This window comes from Lepisosteus oculatus, chromosome 21 (assembly GCF_040954835.1).
Source record: "Lepisosteus oculatus isolate fLepOcu1 chromosome 21, fLepOcu1.hap2, whole genome shotgun sequence".
In the NCBI taxonomy this organism is placed as follows: Eukaryota; Metazoa; Chordata; class Actinopteri; order Semionotiformes; family Lepisosteidae; genus Lepisosteus; species Lepisosteus oculatus.
The window spans coordinates 2,275,144-2,293,318 of record NC_090716.1 but is presented as its reverse complement, the minus strand read 5'-3'; the positions used below and the strand labels follow the sequence as shown (position 1 = coordinate 2,293,318).

Genomic DNA, 18,175 nt, shown 5'->3' with positions numbered 1-18,175 from the left:
GCCTCTTCAGATTTTCTTTACAGCATCCACTGTTCACACACTGTTCCTGATCGGGATAAGTACTCCCGTGTACAAACCCCGTCTACCGGCTATCAAATGTTTTTTTTTTGGTGCAGCCTCTTTCTGAAAACAAGATGGCTACCTAGCAACTACTCTATTCAGTGCCCAATTGACCTCTCTTATGACCCCGGAAGTTTTTTGTCACATGACCATACGGCCCTGAAGCAGCAACAACACGCTTCTAAGAACAACAGAAGTACAGAGAAACAAAGTTGAAGTAAATATCCTTTATTTAACAAAAACATGTTGTATTTTAAATAAACCGTACATCGTGTATCTAACGAGGTAATGCACAGCTTATTTTGGGAGCTTTCAGTAAAGCAACTGAACTTTTCGAGGGTAGTTTCTCGTCTGTGATGTGAGCTGACTTTTCAAACAAGGCGAACTTCTGAGTCTCGAAACTCGGGTCAGGGCGCCCCGCAGCGCAATGCAGAACAGACCCCGGTGCGAAGCGGACGCGTGTAGCTGCTCGCTAAGAATGGAGGCCATCTGTCAAAACCTGGAGGGCACAGCCCAGCTGCTGGCCGTGGCGCAGAGCGGGTACGTGTCTCAGTGGGACGCGCGGGCTGTGGAGAGGGCTCTGCAGTGGGCCGGCTACTGCGAGCAGCTCCACGCCCGCTTCCACGCCAACGCGGACATCAGGGCCGTCCTGGAGGGCTGCTTGGAGGCCGCGCACGGGAACCTGAGAGAGGCGCTGGGCGTGGACCGACAGCTGTCCTTCGCGGACCTGGCGCAGTGCCGGGGACTGCTCCTGGTGTCCCTGCTGGCCAACCCCGCCGTCTCGAAAGCGGCGGCCAGGGCGGTGTTGGCGCAGCTCGCACCCCTGCGGGCGGCGGGAGAGGACCGGGGCAGCGAGCGGCCCCCGTTCCGGCACTTCTGTCGCCTCGCTGCGCGCAAGGGCGCTTCGGCGGTGCTCTCCCACGCCGCCGGGCTGATCGGGGGCGCCGCCTCCTGCTTGGACCCCGAGGCGGAGAGGAAAGGGAGGGTGCTGAGCGCGCGTCTGGAGGCGTTGCTGGCGCTTCCCGACTCCCAGGCCGGCCGGGGGAAACTCTTGGACGCCCTGCTGCAGAGCGCCGGGCTGGGTGGCGGCGGCGGCCGCTGCAGTCCGGCTCAGCTCCGGGCGCTGGCGGCGGCCCTGCTGCTAGACGGACGCGGTCCCGGCGCTGGCCGAGCCCCGGACTTTCTCCTGCGGCGCCTGCTGCAGAACCGGGCCGCGCTCCGGAATCTGTGCCGCGGCCTGCCCGGACCCGCGGCGGCCCGGCTCGCCCGGCGGCACCCGCAGTTCAGGGAGGCCTACCTGGGGGTGCTGGAGGACTGGGGCCGGGCGCTGGAGCAGGGCGCCTCTCCGGGCCGCTGGACGCAGGCGAGCCCGGCGGCAGGCGTGCCGTGGGAGGTCCTGCTGGACCGCTTCCGTAATTTAGTGCGGGGCCCCCCGGAGTTGAAGGAGGCCGCGGAGTCGACTCTGAACTCCCTGAAGTCGGCGGACGGGGGCTTTGAGGTCCAGGGGGTCAGCGTGTGGACTGACCTCCTCGTGTCGCTCGGCAAACCCTGATGGCACTGGTGGCCACCCCTGATCTCCGACCTCCACAACACCCAGAAAAGCTGAGCTTTCTAAAGTCGGACAGAGTGTGACTGGCAGAGCAACATCCCATTAAAGGAGTTGAGACTCTGGTCTTCTTTAGCTGCCTTATGAAACAAGCTTTAGACATTTCTTTGCACTTAAAAAGGGATCAAACCCTCTGTCAAGCACTTATCATATTGTTAGGAGTATACTTTGGTATTTTGCTTAATAAATGTGATTTCTGTTTTTGCTTCTAAGTGTATTTCAGTTTGCAGTGATGGACTGTTGCCTGGTTTTCTCATGGTTTCTGTTGAAGTCCCTTATTTCGAGTGTAAGTTAATGAAGGCAGATTGTCATGGGTCCTTGTTATCTTTGCCCCACGCCTTCACACGACAGGTTTTATCAGAAGCTGCTGGTTTAAGTGGATTTGGGTTCGGTCTTGTGACTGCAAGTCTGCTGGGAGTTTTTCCAGCCAGATAATGCGAAATGCAGTAGAGAAAACTGTTCTGATGATAAGCCTCGAATGACTGATAGGATTGTGTGCAACCAATGCAAAAATAAAAAGTGAATCCCAGCTGCTGGGCATTAAGAACAGCCACACACAAATTGTGTGTTAGGTTTTCTTGAGCTGTGAGTTCTCACACCAGAAGGCGGCTGAACAGACTGAAAGTCTTTTCTTTTTTACTTTTTCAGCGTGAGAGATGCACCACTGCTTGTTCCCTTCGCATTAATCACACACAATCATATCAGCAATTCACGCTGACGCAGGTCCCTGCAAATTAGTGCTAAACCTGTTGTCTGAAGTGCGAGAGACTTGGACTTAGGAGCACAGTGATGTAGGCTCTTCCCACAGGGCCCGTGTTAATAGTGCCAGATCTCTGCAGACTCAACACAAGGGGCTCCTTCTTTAGTGCTTTGCTTTGATTTCAGAACCGTGCCATATGGACTCCAACGAGACATGCCGAGCCAGGGTGTGGTTTAATAGAGTACTGATGCGGGACCCATCGGGATTAATTGGTGAGGCGGTTGAGCGCTGTGAGCTGAAGCAAAGTATCTGTTTATTTTGCTCAATGCAGAGTGGCGTTCCGGTCGATAGTAACTCCCCATGACCCCTCAGTGAAGAGGAAGTCCCATGAAACCCCTTCTGTCTGGTGTCCACGCCCATTGCCAAACGCTTGCTTGAGGTGCGCCCTTTTAAAGATGGGCTTGCCAATCCCAGTTCTTGCCAGGGTGGTTTCACTCGGTTACAGCACCTGACAACCTCAAGGGAAGCCGAGTCTAATTGTAACGGGTTACTCCTTCTCCCCCAGTCCACCAGTCTTGAGTTGTTGACCTAGAACCCTTGGTCAAGGTCCACCCCTTTCTTAAGACGGGAACAATTTTGTTATGACCACAGAAGCAGTTGTTTTGTTCCGTGAAGGAACCGAAATGAAAATGCCAAACCTTGGGGTTCACAAGGCCCCCAGCTGACCACTCCTGTCTCAACTGATCCTGTTCGTTTTATTGATCACTTCAATGGCCAGATTCAAACGTCCTCCTAACCCTTATTATGTGCGTACGGTTCAAAGGGAGTTTGTTTTTAAACCTAAGTACACTTACATAATTCAGCTCAATGGCTTAATTGGGTATAATGTTTTAGCGATGTGGCTGGAAAGTTACAGGAGGGAGTAAGTGCATGTTATCTCTCCATAGAGCTCCATAGTTTTGGAGACATGCTGGGAACTTCCTACAGGTCAGTCAGAGGTGAGTCAGCCCAAGTGAAATGTGCAAAGCGACCAGAAATTAATTCAATTAATTCAGCCTGTGTGTTGCTCCTCGGCGCTGCGTGCTCAGAGGAGAGGGGTGTCAGATCTGCCTCGTCAGCTGAGGTTGCTTTGGAATGAGGCTCCTTGCAAGACTTGGTGCATCTTTTCAGCTTTCCCTGGTATTGCTTGTTCTCTCATCTTTCTTAGGTCTGCAAAGCTCGTGCCTTTAATCTGGTCCTGGCGTACTTGCAGGACCAGTTTTGTAACTGGTGCTCCCATGCTGTAAGTCCCACGGTTTTTTTTCCAGAAGATCCTTTTAAACCACACTGGATCTTTGCCAAGCGTCTGTCTATAAGATAGCAGTGGTCATTCTCTCATCTGTGCTGCTTCGTCCTTGTCCTCGTACGTCGATTTACATAAGCTGGTGTTGGCTCTGCTCTTTGGAGCTATTCCAACAGAAACGTGGAGTGAAATATTGGACTCTGTGAAGCAAGGAGCTTTATAAATGACCCTGCTGACCTCCTTCGGGCATCTTCCAGCTCAGGAGGTGCGTGTTTAGTGAGTAGGAGGACTGGCTCATCGTTAACGTTTAGTCCAAAACTGGTATGCGATGGCACACCTGTTTTCAGAAGGTGGAGGAAGGGTGTGGGTTAAAGTGTCCTACGCAAAAGCTTCTGAATGCATTTTAAGAAATGTGTTTTTCAGTTCTGTTCCAGTGTTTCAGTTTGGAGCAGTTGTGTAGTGCGTGAAGCATTCCTGTTGTTGTTTTTTGCCAAGTGTAGCCAGAAAACCAACAGAGCTGAATTTGCAGATGAATGTCTTTCGCAGTGCCTGTGACCTCATATCGCAAACGGGGTCTGGAGTTTGGAGTGCCCTGTACAACTCGGAGTTGACTCTTCGGCGGGCTGTGAGTGGAAACGCACACACCCGTGGGGTACAGGTGAGCTGAGAGTGAGCTCTCCCTGGGGTTCTCAGTAATGGCCAGACCTGTTACACAGATAGTGAGGCAATTAGAGGTGTAAAACAGTCAGGAAAATGACTTCAGGCTGTGGTAAAACAAGGTTTAACTCAGAATTTTTGTTTAATGTGCTGGGTCTTTAGGTGTAGTAGATGCACGTATTGATGAATTAAATATTCATCGTGTTGAGCCCACTGGAGCTCAGCAGGTGTGAGCCTGGCCAGTACCTGGATGGGAGACTCCTGGGAAAGCTGAGGCTGCTGCTGGAAGAGGTATTAGTGGGGCCAGTAGGGGGCGCTCACCCTGCGGTCTGTGTGGGCTGTCCTTCAAATGAGACATAAAACCGAGGTCCTGACTCTCTGTGGTCATTAAAAATCCCAGGATGTTTCTCGAAAAGAGTAGGGGTATAACCACTTGTGTCCTGGCCAAATTTCCCCCTGGCCTTTACCAGTCATGGCCTCCTAATAACCCCCATCTCTGAACTGGCTTCATCACTCTGCTCTCCTCCCCACTGAGAGCTGGTGTGTGTGAGAGGACTGGAGCATCATCCAGGGGGGGCTGCACACTGGGGGGGGGGGTGGAGGGGATCCCCATGACCTGTAAAGAGCTCTGAGTGGAGGGGCCAGAAAAGTGCTATATATGTGTAAGGAATTATTATTATCGTTAATTTTTATTATGATTATTAAAATGAGCCAAGGAAATACATTCTGCTGCTCTTTGAAGTGGGCAGAGTGTTGCTTTCAAAGCTGTTACTGGTGTACCACGTGTATGGATTTTAAATATTTCCTGTGAGGCTGTGGGCTTAAGGCTGGCTTTGATCTTTGATGGAAGAGTGTGGGATCTCTGCTCACACACTGACGGGCTGCTTTAAAAGTCAAATTCTGAGCCCTGGCCCTCCCGGCCTCACTGTCTACACGTTCTCACTCCAGACAACCCCTGAACTGACCCTTCAGTTGAGCCAATGCTTCGATTATTCAGTTTCAATGGCTTTCAGTTCTGTATTGGGGAAAGGGCTTCAAGCTACCAGGAAAACACACTCAAATCTGATGGTTACCGATTCACAGTGCAGATTTTTTTTTTTTGTAATGAAGGTGTCAAACAAGTTGTGGGGAATAAATAGAATGAAACCAGATGGAAAAAAGCAGTTTTGGGGACCAGAATCTGGATGCCCTGCTGTAGCCGGTGAAATGTTTCTGTCAGGCTGTGGTGCGATTCCTCTGAAGCAGAGAGCCTGTCAGTACTGCCCATCGTACTGAAGAGAGACTGGCAAATTTTTGGGTGGTCGTTTGTTACTGCTTCAGGTCCACACATCTTGATTTTCACAGATCCCAGCTCCTTTTCAAACATTATTAATGTAGTTAATAGTTTAATCTTTCCCTAATTGACAAAGGAATGAAGACACCATTGATACCGCCCGTAGCTCCCAGATTTTCTCTCCAGTTCCTTAGAATTAAGGGACAAATTGAGAGACTACAGCACTGCCTACGGTCTCACCTGAACCGTTCCTGATCTGCCGACCTCTAATGTAGGTGCATCGAATGGGCCTCTGTTTCACCTGGGGAATTTTTTTTGTTTCTAAAAGGCTGCTGTCAGAGACTAAGCAAAAGGGAAGAAATAAAAAAACAGTTTTGCTGTTTTTATACTCATCCACCGGCTTGGCATGAAACGTGACCCCCACGTTAAAAAGAAAAGCCTCTTCTGTTTCATGCGCAGAAAAAGGCCTGTCTCAATCCAGCCTTGTTAACATCATTACCGAGAAACCTGATACACAAGCTGTGCCTTTTCCAATCAGTTAGCATTCATCTGCCACGTCATCCATTTGGGAACTTTTCAGACAAAATGGTCTTACTTTAAGCAGCTAGTCGGGATGAAATTTAATATTCCGTTTAACACCTGTGTCACGGGCCAGGATTTCCAATTTTCAACCCCCTCTCTCCTCCATTTCTCTCCTATGGAATGTCCTGTTAATATGAAATACCACTGGGAGAAAATACACACGTTTACCATATGCTTTAGTTTAATAGCTGTAGCTGGTGAAATATAACTCCAGATGCGCTGTGGAACGTATTAAAAAAACAAGCTTTTTTTCCTGGGACAGTATATATAGAAACAAACCGTGATTCTTCTGTTTTCGTTTCAAAGAGAAAAAAAGAAGATGACTGTTTTATGCAAGCTTGTTATGTCTGATGTGCTTTTTGTTGTAAAGTTTAGATTTTTTTTTTCCAGTATGCAATAAGAGGAGTGGGATATGTGGGCCGATTTTAGTGACACGGACGAAGCAAAAAAAGATTGGAATACAAAACGCTGCTTCTGCTAAAAGATGTAGGACTCTGAGCATACCTTGGAGGAATTTAAGGCTCAATAGACGCAATCTAGGTTACTGATGTTCTTTTCAACTAACCAAAAGATGCCCTGACACTACTCTTTCTCCCCCCTTGAAGGGCCAGATACACAAGTTAGCATTAACAGGTACACAAATTGATCACTACGGGTGGAAAGTACAATGAATTGCAATGTGAGAAAGGAGGCACTTCTTTGCACAAAGAGTGGCCGGGCGTGGAGCGAGCTGCGTTGTTGACCCTGCTGAAGGCCTCCGCTCCTGTGGGATTTTTCCGTATGTCCTCGGGCTCTTGAACGGGTCAGGCTAAAGGGAACTGGGATTCAGGCCTCAGCTGCTCCGGCCTCGGTGTTGACTGCAGTCAGATGTCACATGCTTCCCGTTTTGCCTCCTGGTTCCTTAATGACATTCCCCTCCCCTCCTGGAACACGCAGAACTAACTCCCCATAGCCCCTCCTCTGATTGCATTAATATTTTGTTTATCGGTGATGAATTGAGATGAGGGAGGCAGCGACAATTGATTCCTGTCTGGAAGTGTAGGGTTGCTATCAATCACCGAGGCACCAAGGCGACAACAGGCTCGTCCATCAAAGAGGGGTTAGGGTCACAGCTGCAGCTCTGTGCCACAATACCCAGAGGACCGGCTTCATGTCTCAATAAAATCCATCGCCTTCGCCTTTGTCCCTCTTTACACCTTGTTTTTTTTATTTCATTCATTGTGTGTAGACATTTTTGATTCACAGTCTGATTTCTCCCCCCCCCTGCCACACACACACACACACACACACACACACACACAGTCTCCTGTCACAGCTAGGAGAGATCTGCTTCCTTTGCTTTGAATTCTGTCGTCTGTCTTGACTGTAGTCCCTCCTCCGGACTGCCAGCACTTGTAGGTTGCGTGTTCCACTCGTTCTGTCACGAAAGGGTGTCACGGACAGGCGCTCTGATATTCAAAGGCAAGTTGTGAATATTGTGGTGAAAAATAATGGCACCTCTATAGAAGCTCTGTGCAAAATGGCACAATGTATTTTTCCCCTGCAGGCTGCTGTGTTTGAGTGGGACTGCTCAATCCCTAATAATTCACCAGAGGTCTGTCCCAAGTATGTCTGGCAAACCAGTGCAGGAAAATGTGCTTCCCCAAGCAAAGATAAACACAGCCTGGCAACAATCACATGAGCTTTCAAGCAAGGGATGTTGTAACCGTCTCTCCAAAACCCGACCTGTGTTTTTAGAAATGCGCCGATTAGCAGCTCTGGCGTTAAAAATAAAGCCGTCGATTTGGGGAGAGGCGGAGACGGATTCCAGTGGGAGGAAAACAAAGAACATTCTCCCTGTTCCCCCCACGTCTCTGTCACTCTCTGCTGTTTAGCGCGCATTAGTGAAAGCTGCCCAGCCCAGCCTGTTCTGTCTTCATTAGAGCAGGGTATAAAAATAAATTGCACGCGCCCCTCTAAAACAAATTACAGCAGGTACATGCTATGGATCAATAGGCATGACTTGACAGATGGTGGCATCAGACGTTGCCTTGGTAACCCCAGCCATTAGGGGCTGAGACCCCTTGTCTAATTGGAAGCACTGGCACATTACAGCGCGTGCTGTGCGTCGTCCAAATTGGTCCCCAGGGACAGGAAGACCGGGAGCTCCATCAGCTGGGTTCCTCCTTTTTAATTTTCTGCCGTCGCTGGCGAACAAAAACACTTCTGTCTCTGGAAGTGGCGAGAGAGCATTTTCGTCTTATGTGGAGAGAACTTTGAGTATCTTAAAAATACATCTGGTTCTGGCTGTGCTTTCATTTCTGCTCTGAGTGTGTCGGTGTCTCTCCTCCTCCCCAGAGGTGGTCCAAGCTGGGGCTGAGCTCTGCAGAATCTGTGTGCTGTTTCTCTCAAGCGCAGGAGCAGGGGCCGGCAGTGAGAGGAGGATGAACTAGTGCAGACAGTATATCAGCTGTCAGGTCAGCTTGACGGCATTTCATTTTTCAATAAGACCAGCGAGGGTCTGTCTTCTTGCTAATGAAGTCGCAGATGCAGTGCGAGCCGCAGAAAGACATATTAAACGCAAATGAGCCACCTCTCGATGTGAGGGAGGTGTGTGTGTGTGCGTGCGTGCGTGAGTGTGTGTGTGTCAGCGGTGCCTCAGGACTGGGTGCCGGATCGCCGCAGTGCCGGACACTGGGCACTGCAGCAGGACTGCGAAATATTCCCGCTGCTGTCCGGTCTGGCAGTGACAGCTGTTTGATGCGAGAGGCGTGGTGCTGCACTCAGCTTGGCTGGCAGAAGAGCATGTTCAACAGAGCATATGTGCTTACTGGCTGCCCAGGACAGCCCTGGCACAGAGCTGAGGGTATCAAAGCTTGGCCTTGAGTATAATATGGGGCTATGAAGGCAGGTGAAATCCCTGCATATTACTCCAGTTCTTAGATCCTTACACTGGCTTCCAGTTAGTTATAGAATTGACTTCAAAGTATTGCTCTTTGTGAATAATTATCACTCAATGGCAATATATTTTCGGTATGATTGAGCAATATAAACCTGGTAGGTCTCTTAGATCTTTAGGGACTGGTCAGCTAGTGTTACCTAGAGCTGGAATTAAACATGGTGAAATGGCATTTAGGCATTATGCTGCTCACAGCTGGAACCGGCTCCCGAATAATCTGAGATGTGCCCCCCAACCTTAGCCATTTTTAAATCTAAGTTAAAAACTGTTTTATTTTCCTATGCTTTTTCCGAGTTTTGTTGTGTTTTTAATTATTTCTTTGATGATATTCTTTTAATTGATTTTTATTTTCTGTTTTTTTTTCTATGGTTTCTATTCGCGTCAAGCACTTAGAATTACCCGTGGGTACGAAAATGTGCTATAGAAATAAGTTTGCCTCGCCTTGCCATCTTCAAGAAACAGCCGGGTGGGTTAACTACAGGGAACCACACCAGCAGGGTGACCCAAAATGGCCTTGCGCCGTGAATACATCCTTTTCTGCTCTTGGGGTGACTCGAGTGTGCTCATGGTGCTGCAGCAGGGCTTCTCTGCTGCCAAACAAGGCGCACGACGCCGATATCGAGGTGAGATCACACCTAAGCGAGTGTCCTGAGCTGCAAGAACCTCAAATTAAAGCAGAAGAAAAAGCAGATGCTGAAACACGCCGGAAGAAAAAAACGCCTCCTGTTGAGTCAGATCTGGGCTTTTCTTCCAGTGTGGGATAACAGGGGTTTTGCATAGCACACAGTGCCACCAAGTGGTTTGAAAGGTGTAGCGTCAGTGCCGCTGTGCTCTGACAAGCTGAGCAGGGCAGTAAAAACCGTAACCCGACTCTGTAAAGGAAACGGGCTGAGGGAGCTCTCTGTCCAGAAGGTTTTTAGATATGCAAAATCTTGCCTTAAATGAACAGGACCACAAGGGATCCGGATCCTGGCTTTTATACAGTAATTCAGATAAGGGGAGCCACTTCTGTGTTATTCGCAGTAGTTCAGTACTGTTGGCTTTGTGTGTAGTTCCAGCCCTGCAGGAGCAGGCCGTTCCTGTGACCCTGAGCCCTTCACCCCTCTGCGCCCTGGGATAAACACCAGGTGACAGAGTGTGTTCGCGCCGTGTGACCCGCAGACCCGACAGAGGCAGTGAGCTGTGGTTATGAGGGAGCTGACAGACAACCGCTAGAATATCTGGGCGGAGCAGTGGCCCTGTGGCTGGAAGGTTGCCGGTTCGTATCCCGCGGCCGGCAGAGGAATCCTACTCCGTTGGGCCCCTGAGCAAGGCCCTTCACCCCAACTGCTCCAGGGGCGCCGTGTAAATGGCTGACCCTGCGCTCTGTCTGTGTGTCCCATGGAGAGCAAGCTGGGGTCTGCGAAAAGACAAATTCCTCATACAAGAGATTGTATATGGCCAATAAACTGATCTTATATTTACTGCTTGTTAGTAAATATATACAAAAAAAATGTTTCCTCCTCCCAGGCACAGCTCAAGTTGAACCCGCGACCCCTTGACCGCCGCGCCCTGCTGGGGTCCCGGCCCGTGCTGGCGCAGGATTCCCTGACCTCCCCGCAGCCCGGACTGCCCTCCCGGGGGAGAGAGAGAGAGAGCTCTTCGGTGTGACAGAAACCGGCATCATTTCTTTCCCCCCTCTACACTGTGGAACTGGAAGAAGACGGGAAAAAAAAAGAAAAAGCGTCTTCGCCCCCGAGGCAGTGTAAGTAGCGCTGAACTGTGGCGGCCACGCTTGGGGAACAGCGGCTCTGTTTAATCATTTCATTTCATTCCAGCGCAGGGCCGGATAGCAAAACTGCCAGCTCCTCTCCGTGGACGGATACGAGGATCTTAGCAGCTCCGTTTTTCAACTTAATAAACCCTTCTCCCCTCATCAATTCCTCCATTGTATGGGGCATTTACAGTGAAACAATATCACTAACCGCAATCATCTTTTAAGCACGGGTTTTATATACTCAGCATATACTTCATCACGACATACATAAACACACGTGTGGAGTCTTTCCTGAGCTAGGACACCACGCGGTTAACCTTACAGAAATCGGATTGCCGCAGTATTAAAAATGCAGTGCTTGCCGCGTTTTAAACTCCAGCAAAACACGCAACACTGTGCTTCTCCGTTGAATTCCGCCAACATTCGTATCTAATCGAAATGAAAGCAATATCATCTGCATCTTAAGGAGCGGCTACATTTTAGAAAACACCCGAAAAGCGCCGAAGGACACAGCGCGTCTCTTAATGAATGTTTCCCCGTAATATTCGTGCTGGAGGGCCGGTGTGAATTAACAGACGCAGCACTATTCCAGACACCATCTTGTGTTTAACTTTCTATCCACAAAAAAAAAACCAATTTGCTCACGTTCTGTCTTTGCTGCGCCCAGTGGCGTGAATTTCAAGTTTTCCATTTATAGCGTTGTAAAGTCGAGCAGTTTTAAAAGCTCAGCCGCGCGGCTCACGTGTTTAGTGACAGTACCGGCTGCGGCCACTAGAGGGCGGTGGCGCTGTGTTCCATCATGATTCCATAATGTTTCTATGGTTCCTTAATGAACTGCAAAATAGAAATGGACTCAATTACACTCCGCATTCGTGTTATATCTAATTAGAAAGCACGTTACTGTCCGCGCCTCGCCTCAGCTCATTATTAGGTGAGGGAAGTCGAATAAATAAGAAGGGATCCTGCAGCAGTTGAGTCCGCAAGAGAAAAGCGGAAAGGCTGAACCTGCATAGTCGAATCCACGAGGAATTAGAGCATCCGGGTATGAAACACAATGTTGGTAACATATAAAACAGCTTAAGACACCGCCGTGGGTGTACCTCCGTATTTCCCACCCTAACCTTTGGCCCTGTGCCCCTCCAGGGAACTCGGGAGCAAAACGCGAAGCCCAAACCGCGTGTGAGATTTCAAAAGGCGGCCGTACAGAAAGCACGTTTAGTGAAATAACCTAACGGCGTGACCCAGCCTTCCCAGAGTGCCCGGAGAGCTGGGGGACCGGTGCGTGCTGACGGGGCTGGGCCGCTGACGTCACACACGCCCCTTGTCCGCAGTGCGGAAAGGGACACGAACAGCTTTCTTCTCGAACTGTATTCTTATTATTTTATCGTGATTATCAGAGCGGAGAAGAGCTGTGGAAAAAAAAGTTGTGTGCCGGGTGTCGCACCTGAAGCAGCCGACAAGCCGTATCTCTCTCCTTTTCCTGTCAGCGGGGATTAAACCTTGACCTGCGCAAACTGTTCTGATTAAAACAAACATTATTAACACAAAGAGAAGAATCTCAACAGCCAGTGTGTAGCAAAGAGCAGCTAGAAGGCTTGGTCTGCACGTATTCTGTCCTTTGCGTTTTCCGTTCTTCCTAAAAAATTAGAGATAAATTATTAATCCCGTGAGGGAAATTGCAGTGCAACAGTAGCTTCACACAGTCGATACAGCACAGTGTCACGAACTGATAGAATAATACAGCAATACAATACAGTCAGTGAGAAGTGCAGAAAAAATGGAGCATACAGAACTGCACACAGTACAGAAGATACCAAACAAACCAGATTGTACAGTACACAAGAAGATGTGTTGCACGTGATAAATCTATTGCACAGATACCCAGCATACATTGCACATCGGTTGCAAACAGGACAACCAGCTGTAAACAGAGAATTCATGTTTCGTCCTAAAACAGGTCAATGTTGCCCCCTGCCCAGACACACAGCGGATGAGTTGTACAGTCTGATGGCAGAGGGCAAGAATGACCTCCTGTAGCGCTCCCTGTCGCACCGCGGGTGGATCAGCCTATTGCTGAATGATCTAGATCATGGATGAATATCAGTGGATGCTTTACAGCGCAGCCACAGAAATGACAACCTGACTAGGACGATGTGTCCTGTGGCCCCGTTGGCCCCTTGTTGTTGACGCACATCTGAAAACGCAATAAGTCTTTGGATTTGGGGCGCTTGATGAGCCGGGGTGGGGTCTCAAGTCACAGGACCAAAAACGGGCCCAAATGAAAAAGAAAAGCACCCCTTGATTTTCCAAATCTGACGGCCCTGAGCGGCCTGTTCTGTTAGCTGGGAGGCGCCCGAGTGGGTCACCCTCGTGCGCTGTGTCGCAGGGTACATCTTTTTTATTTTGCTTCCTCTGGCCGAACAAGGAGAGAGGGTGAATCGCTGGGAGTTCCCTGTCCTTATTTTCCGAGTGCAGCCCCTAAGTCCGAATCAAAGTGTCCCTGGTGAGGTTTTTCGAGGAACCCTTCTTTGGTTTTGCGCTTTGGTTTTGTCCCAAAAAAAAGCCTGGAAATTCTGAAAAGCAGCGGTGAAGCATCCTTTCAGAATACAGACCTGAGTGAACTTTTTATGTGAAAGAACAAGACTCTTCATTTTGGCCTTGCGATCATGACAGCAGAGGACACCTCCTGTTAGCATTTTTCCACCAGCCTTGCCTTAGTTTCTGACCTACCTGAAGCCTCCTCAGACCCCCCCTTCCCTGTGCAAGATGTATTGCCTTTGCCTCTGTCACTAACATCACTGGCCTCTCTCAGCGTCAGCAAACCATTAACCTACCAGGGGCAGCAGGCTGACTCGCAGCAAAATGTACCTCTCTAAAGCGCCAGAGGACCCAGGCCACTTAAAAAGAAGGGAGGAGTTGCTGTTTATCTGTGTCCTGCCCCATCTATGTTTTTCTCCAAACCCCCTGGGGCTGTGGTGGAAAGGACTCTTGTTTTTTTCCCAAAATCCCGAGCACTGTTCCTACACCCAGGTTTGATCGATGAGATTTGCCACCCAACATCACCCATCTGTGGTCTGATCTGGTCCAGTCTCAGAAGCCCAGGAAGGCCGGGTCTGATCACCACTGGGATGGGCGACCACTAAAGAACACCGCGGTGCTGCTATTGGTGGTGTTAGTGGACCAGTAGGTGGTGCTCTTTCTTCAGCACCAGTGTGGAGATGAAGGACATGGTACTGTAGAAGGAGCCATCTGACTGATGAGCCATTAGAACTGAGATCCTGACACCTTGTGATTAAAGATCCCAGGGCTGGTTACATGAGCAGGGGTGGTAAACTCAGTTCTGAGCTTGTGCAGGCATGCTGTAAGTAAACACTGAGCTCAGCTGGTGACATATTATCATTCGCTTGGTTGATGCCACGTCTCACTGCTGAAGCTGCTGGTGCCGAGTGGGTGGACCCTCCCTTGTAAGGTGCCTGCACCCCTTTTCTCCCCCGATGGCGAAGAAGCAGTTCTGTGTGTTATGTCACGGCTGGCAGGGAGCTGTGGAATTGGGCCATGGAAGAGGGGGGCGGGGCAGGGCGGGGGGGGGGGCTGGTCAGGCCCGGGCGCGACAACCCGTTGACATGACAAGATTAGAGTGAAAAAGAAGGGAGCCCCTGCAAATTGAATTAGGGAGTGATGAAGAGCCTGCGGCTGCAGGGACCTGCAGGATGGAAGAGGAGGAGGAGGAGGGAGAGGGAGAGGGCAGGCTCTTTCCACTGTTCAGTAGTGTCTAATATTGGGCAATATCATGCAGTATTGAGCAGTATCATGCTGTAGCATGTAGCATCATGTAGTATCATGCAGTATTGTGCAGTATCATGCTATATCATATAGCATCATGTAGTATTGTGCAGTATCGTGCAATATTGCACATTATAATGCTGCATTGTGCAGTATTGTGGAGTATTGTGCAACATCCTGCAGTATCATGTGACTGTGTCACAGTCGTGCTGTATCGTGCAGTGCTGTGGAGAGTCTTGCAGTGTGATGCGGTATTGTACAGTTTTGAACAGCATCATACAGTATTGTGCTGCATCATGCAGTATCATGCAGTATTGCTCAGTATCGTATGGTATTTTACAGTATTGTGCAACATCCTGCAGTATCATGCTGGTGTCATACACAGTTGTACAGTATCGTGCTGTATCGTGCAGTGTTGTGGAGTGTCTTGCAGTGTCATGCAGTATTGTGCTGTATCGAACAGCATCATACAGTATTGTGCAGTGTTGTGCAGTATTGTAATGTATCGTGCAGCATCATACAGTATTGTGCAGTGTTGTGGAGTATCAAACAGCATCATACAGTATTGTACAGTGTCATGTGGGATTGTGCTGTATTGAACAGCATCCGACAGTATTGTGCAGTGTTGTGCAGTATTGTGTTGTATTGTGCAGTATCTCACACAGCGCCAGCAGCTCTCAGGAGCAACGTGTTGGTGGTGATGAGCGCTATACAGTACCTGTCTGGCAGCCAGAGATCAGCAGGTGAGACAGAGGTGTTTCATGCCCTGATGTTCGCTTGTCTCTGCTGCCACGAACCAGCTGCCTCGTGTGAGATTGCAGAGCACTGCATGCGTGGTGGGGGGTACCCCTCTCCCCACTGGGTCTCAGGGTGCACGAAAAGAGTAGGGGTGTTACCCCGGTGTCCTGGCCAAATTTCCCATTGGCCCTTAACAATCATGGCCTCCTAATAATCCCCATCTATGAATTGGCTTCATTACTCTCTGCTCTCCTCCCCACTAATAGCTGATGTGTGGTGAGCGTTCTGGCGCACTATGGCTGCCGTTGCATCATCCAGGTGGGGCTGCACATTGGTGGTGGTGTCGGGGACACTGTACTGTAAAAGGCACCATACTTCAGATAAGACATAAAACTGAGGTCCTGACTCTATGTGGTCATTAAAAATCCCAGGACGTTTCTCGAAAAGAGCAGGGGTGTTACCCCGATGTCCTGGCCAAATTTCCCCCTGGCCTTTACCAGTCATGGCCTCCTAATAACCCCCATCTCTGAACTGGCTTCATCACTCTGCTCTCCTCCCCACTGAGAGCTGGTGTGTGTGAGAGGACTGGAGCATCATCCAGGTGGGGCTGCACACTGGTGGGGGTGGAGGGGATCCCCATTACCTGTAAAGAGCTCTGAGTGGAGTGTCCAGAAAAGCGCTATATAAGTGTAAGGATTATTATTATTATTCTGTCTGTGCTCCTGCTCTGCCAGGGGAGTTAGGCGTAAAACAAACGGGTGGGCCCAGCTGTGGTGCTCCCTGGATAGGATTACAGACCACAGCAGATTAACACAACTCCCTCGTGACCTTGCTGTCTGAATTTGCATTGTGAACATTTTGGCCTTTTCCCCATGATCCTTACTCAATATTTCTCATTTTTCGGCCCTTTGCAAAAGTCCCCCAGTTGCTTCTACAGTGCATGTGACATCCCATTGACTGAGCTTTCCCATTGTGGAACCTGTACGCAGAAGTCTTCCCAGCAGGGATTGTTTTTGTATAAAGTATTTATTTATTCCTATTTTAAGAAATCATAAAAGAAGCATGATATATATTGTTCCTTGTGGCCTTCTATGCCAGAATCCGAGTCGCCATGGCAACCAGCCTAGATTCAGGAGACACACTGAAAAAAAGGTACTAGAGAAAAGACAAGGACACACACTCGCTTTCTCTCCCTCTCGCACTCACACGCGCACACACACACACACACTCTCACACACGCACAGATGTACCCACCCACGCCAGATCCACTGTGGCTCTGAGGAGAGCTGGAGGTTTCTGCGCAGGTGTTTGAGTCCGGATCTGCAGTGAATCATCAGCACAAGGCGTTCGGACCCGACAGCCTCTTGTTTGCAGCTCACACGATCAGATTTATTTTACAGACAGCTGCACGTAGGGAGAATTGGGGTATAATAGCGCTACTTAGGACAGGGGGAATTAGTGAGTGCCAATTGCAGCATTAAAACCCTTATTATGACAAAGAAAGAAATGTAACATTAACTGTAATAGTTGTAGGTCTTGAGAGCAGAGCAGACTAGAGGAGTATATTGCCGTATGTACACGTACATCGGAATTCTTAATCGCGCCAATCTCTTGGGACGCACACACACTACGACAGGCAACACCACACACTGTAGACAGTGCATTACAAACATAACAAATTCTAACAACAGGAACAACCGATATGTTGTGGAGAAATAAATATGTAGTGATGAGAATATGTAGCAGGCCCGAAACAACACACCAATACAAGAGCCCAGTTATGTCTGAATTATACATTTCCTGTCAGGCACAGTTTATATGCAGTGCAGGTGGGGCGCTGCGTCAGCATGCGCAGGCTGCAAAGGAACAAGTGAAGGTTTATTCCCTGCTGAAACGAGAAGAGAGGAAACACAGCTCTCACCCGAAGAAGGCTCCACAGCCGAAACGTTGTGTTTTCTTCCGTCTCTTTCCAGCACAGTTTATATGCATGTTATTTCATGACTACATATAAGAATAGGGGGCAGGCAGGAGATTATTCAGCCATGAGGACAGCGGGTTATAGGCGTGGCCGGGTCTGGATTTGTAAGGAGAAGGCAAATCCGTCCTTCGGATGAGACACAAAACGGAGGTCCTGACTCTCTGTGGTCATTTAAAATTCCAGGGTGTCTCTCGAGAAGAGTAGGGGTGTTACCCCAGTGTCCTGCCCAATTTCCCCCTGGCTTTTACCAGTCATGGCCTCCTAATAACCCCCCTCTCTGAACTGGCTTCATCACTCTGCTCTCCTCCCCACTGAGAGCTGGTGTGTGTGAGGGGACTGGAGCATCATCCAGGTGGGGCTGCACACTGGTGGGGGTGGAGGGGATCCCCATGACCTGTAAAGAGCTCTGAGTGGAGGGTCCAGGAAAGCGCTATATAAGTGTAAGGAGTTATTATTATTATTATTATTATTATTATTATTATTATTATTATTATTATTAAATCCTCAGTAAAGAAACTGCTGCCAGACCAGTGGGAGCTTGTATTTGCATTGACAGCCTAGAGAACCTGTTCTCAAATGCTGTCTCAGGTTACAAAAAAAGGGTGATTTATAATGAGTAAGAGGCAGCTTGGGTAAGGACGTCGTGCATCTTGGTGAGGGGATCATTCAGAGGAAAAGCACGCTCTGCGACTGGAGCAGAATGAACAGTCCAGCAGCTCCTGGCATTGCAGAACAGGCACGTCGGTTCTTTTTTCTCCACACAAAGGAACCAGAGGGGAGGCAGGAGGAAACAGAGATCACGCAGTTCCTCGCTCGTTCCTC

General features: G+C 49.3%; 1 protein-coding gene across 1 annotated transcript; it reads left to right on the top strand.

The window, feature by feature from the left end:
• The first annotated feature begins 36 nt into the window (after positions 1–36).
• fancf (FA complementation group F) lies at positions 37–1,878 on the top strand. Its single transcript, XM_069181755.1, has one exon. It carries the CDS (start codon positions 488–490, stop codon positions 1,610–1,612), a length of 1,125 nt encoding a protein of 374 aa, XP_069037856.1. The 5' UTR covers positions 37–487; the 3' UTR covers positions 1,613–1,878.
• The last annotated feature ends 16,297 nt before the right edge of the window (positions 1,879–18,175 follow it).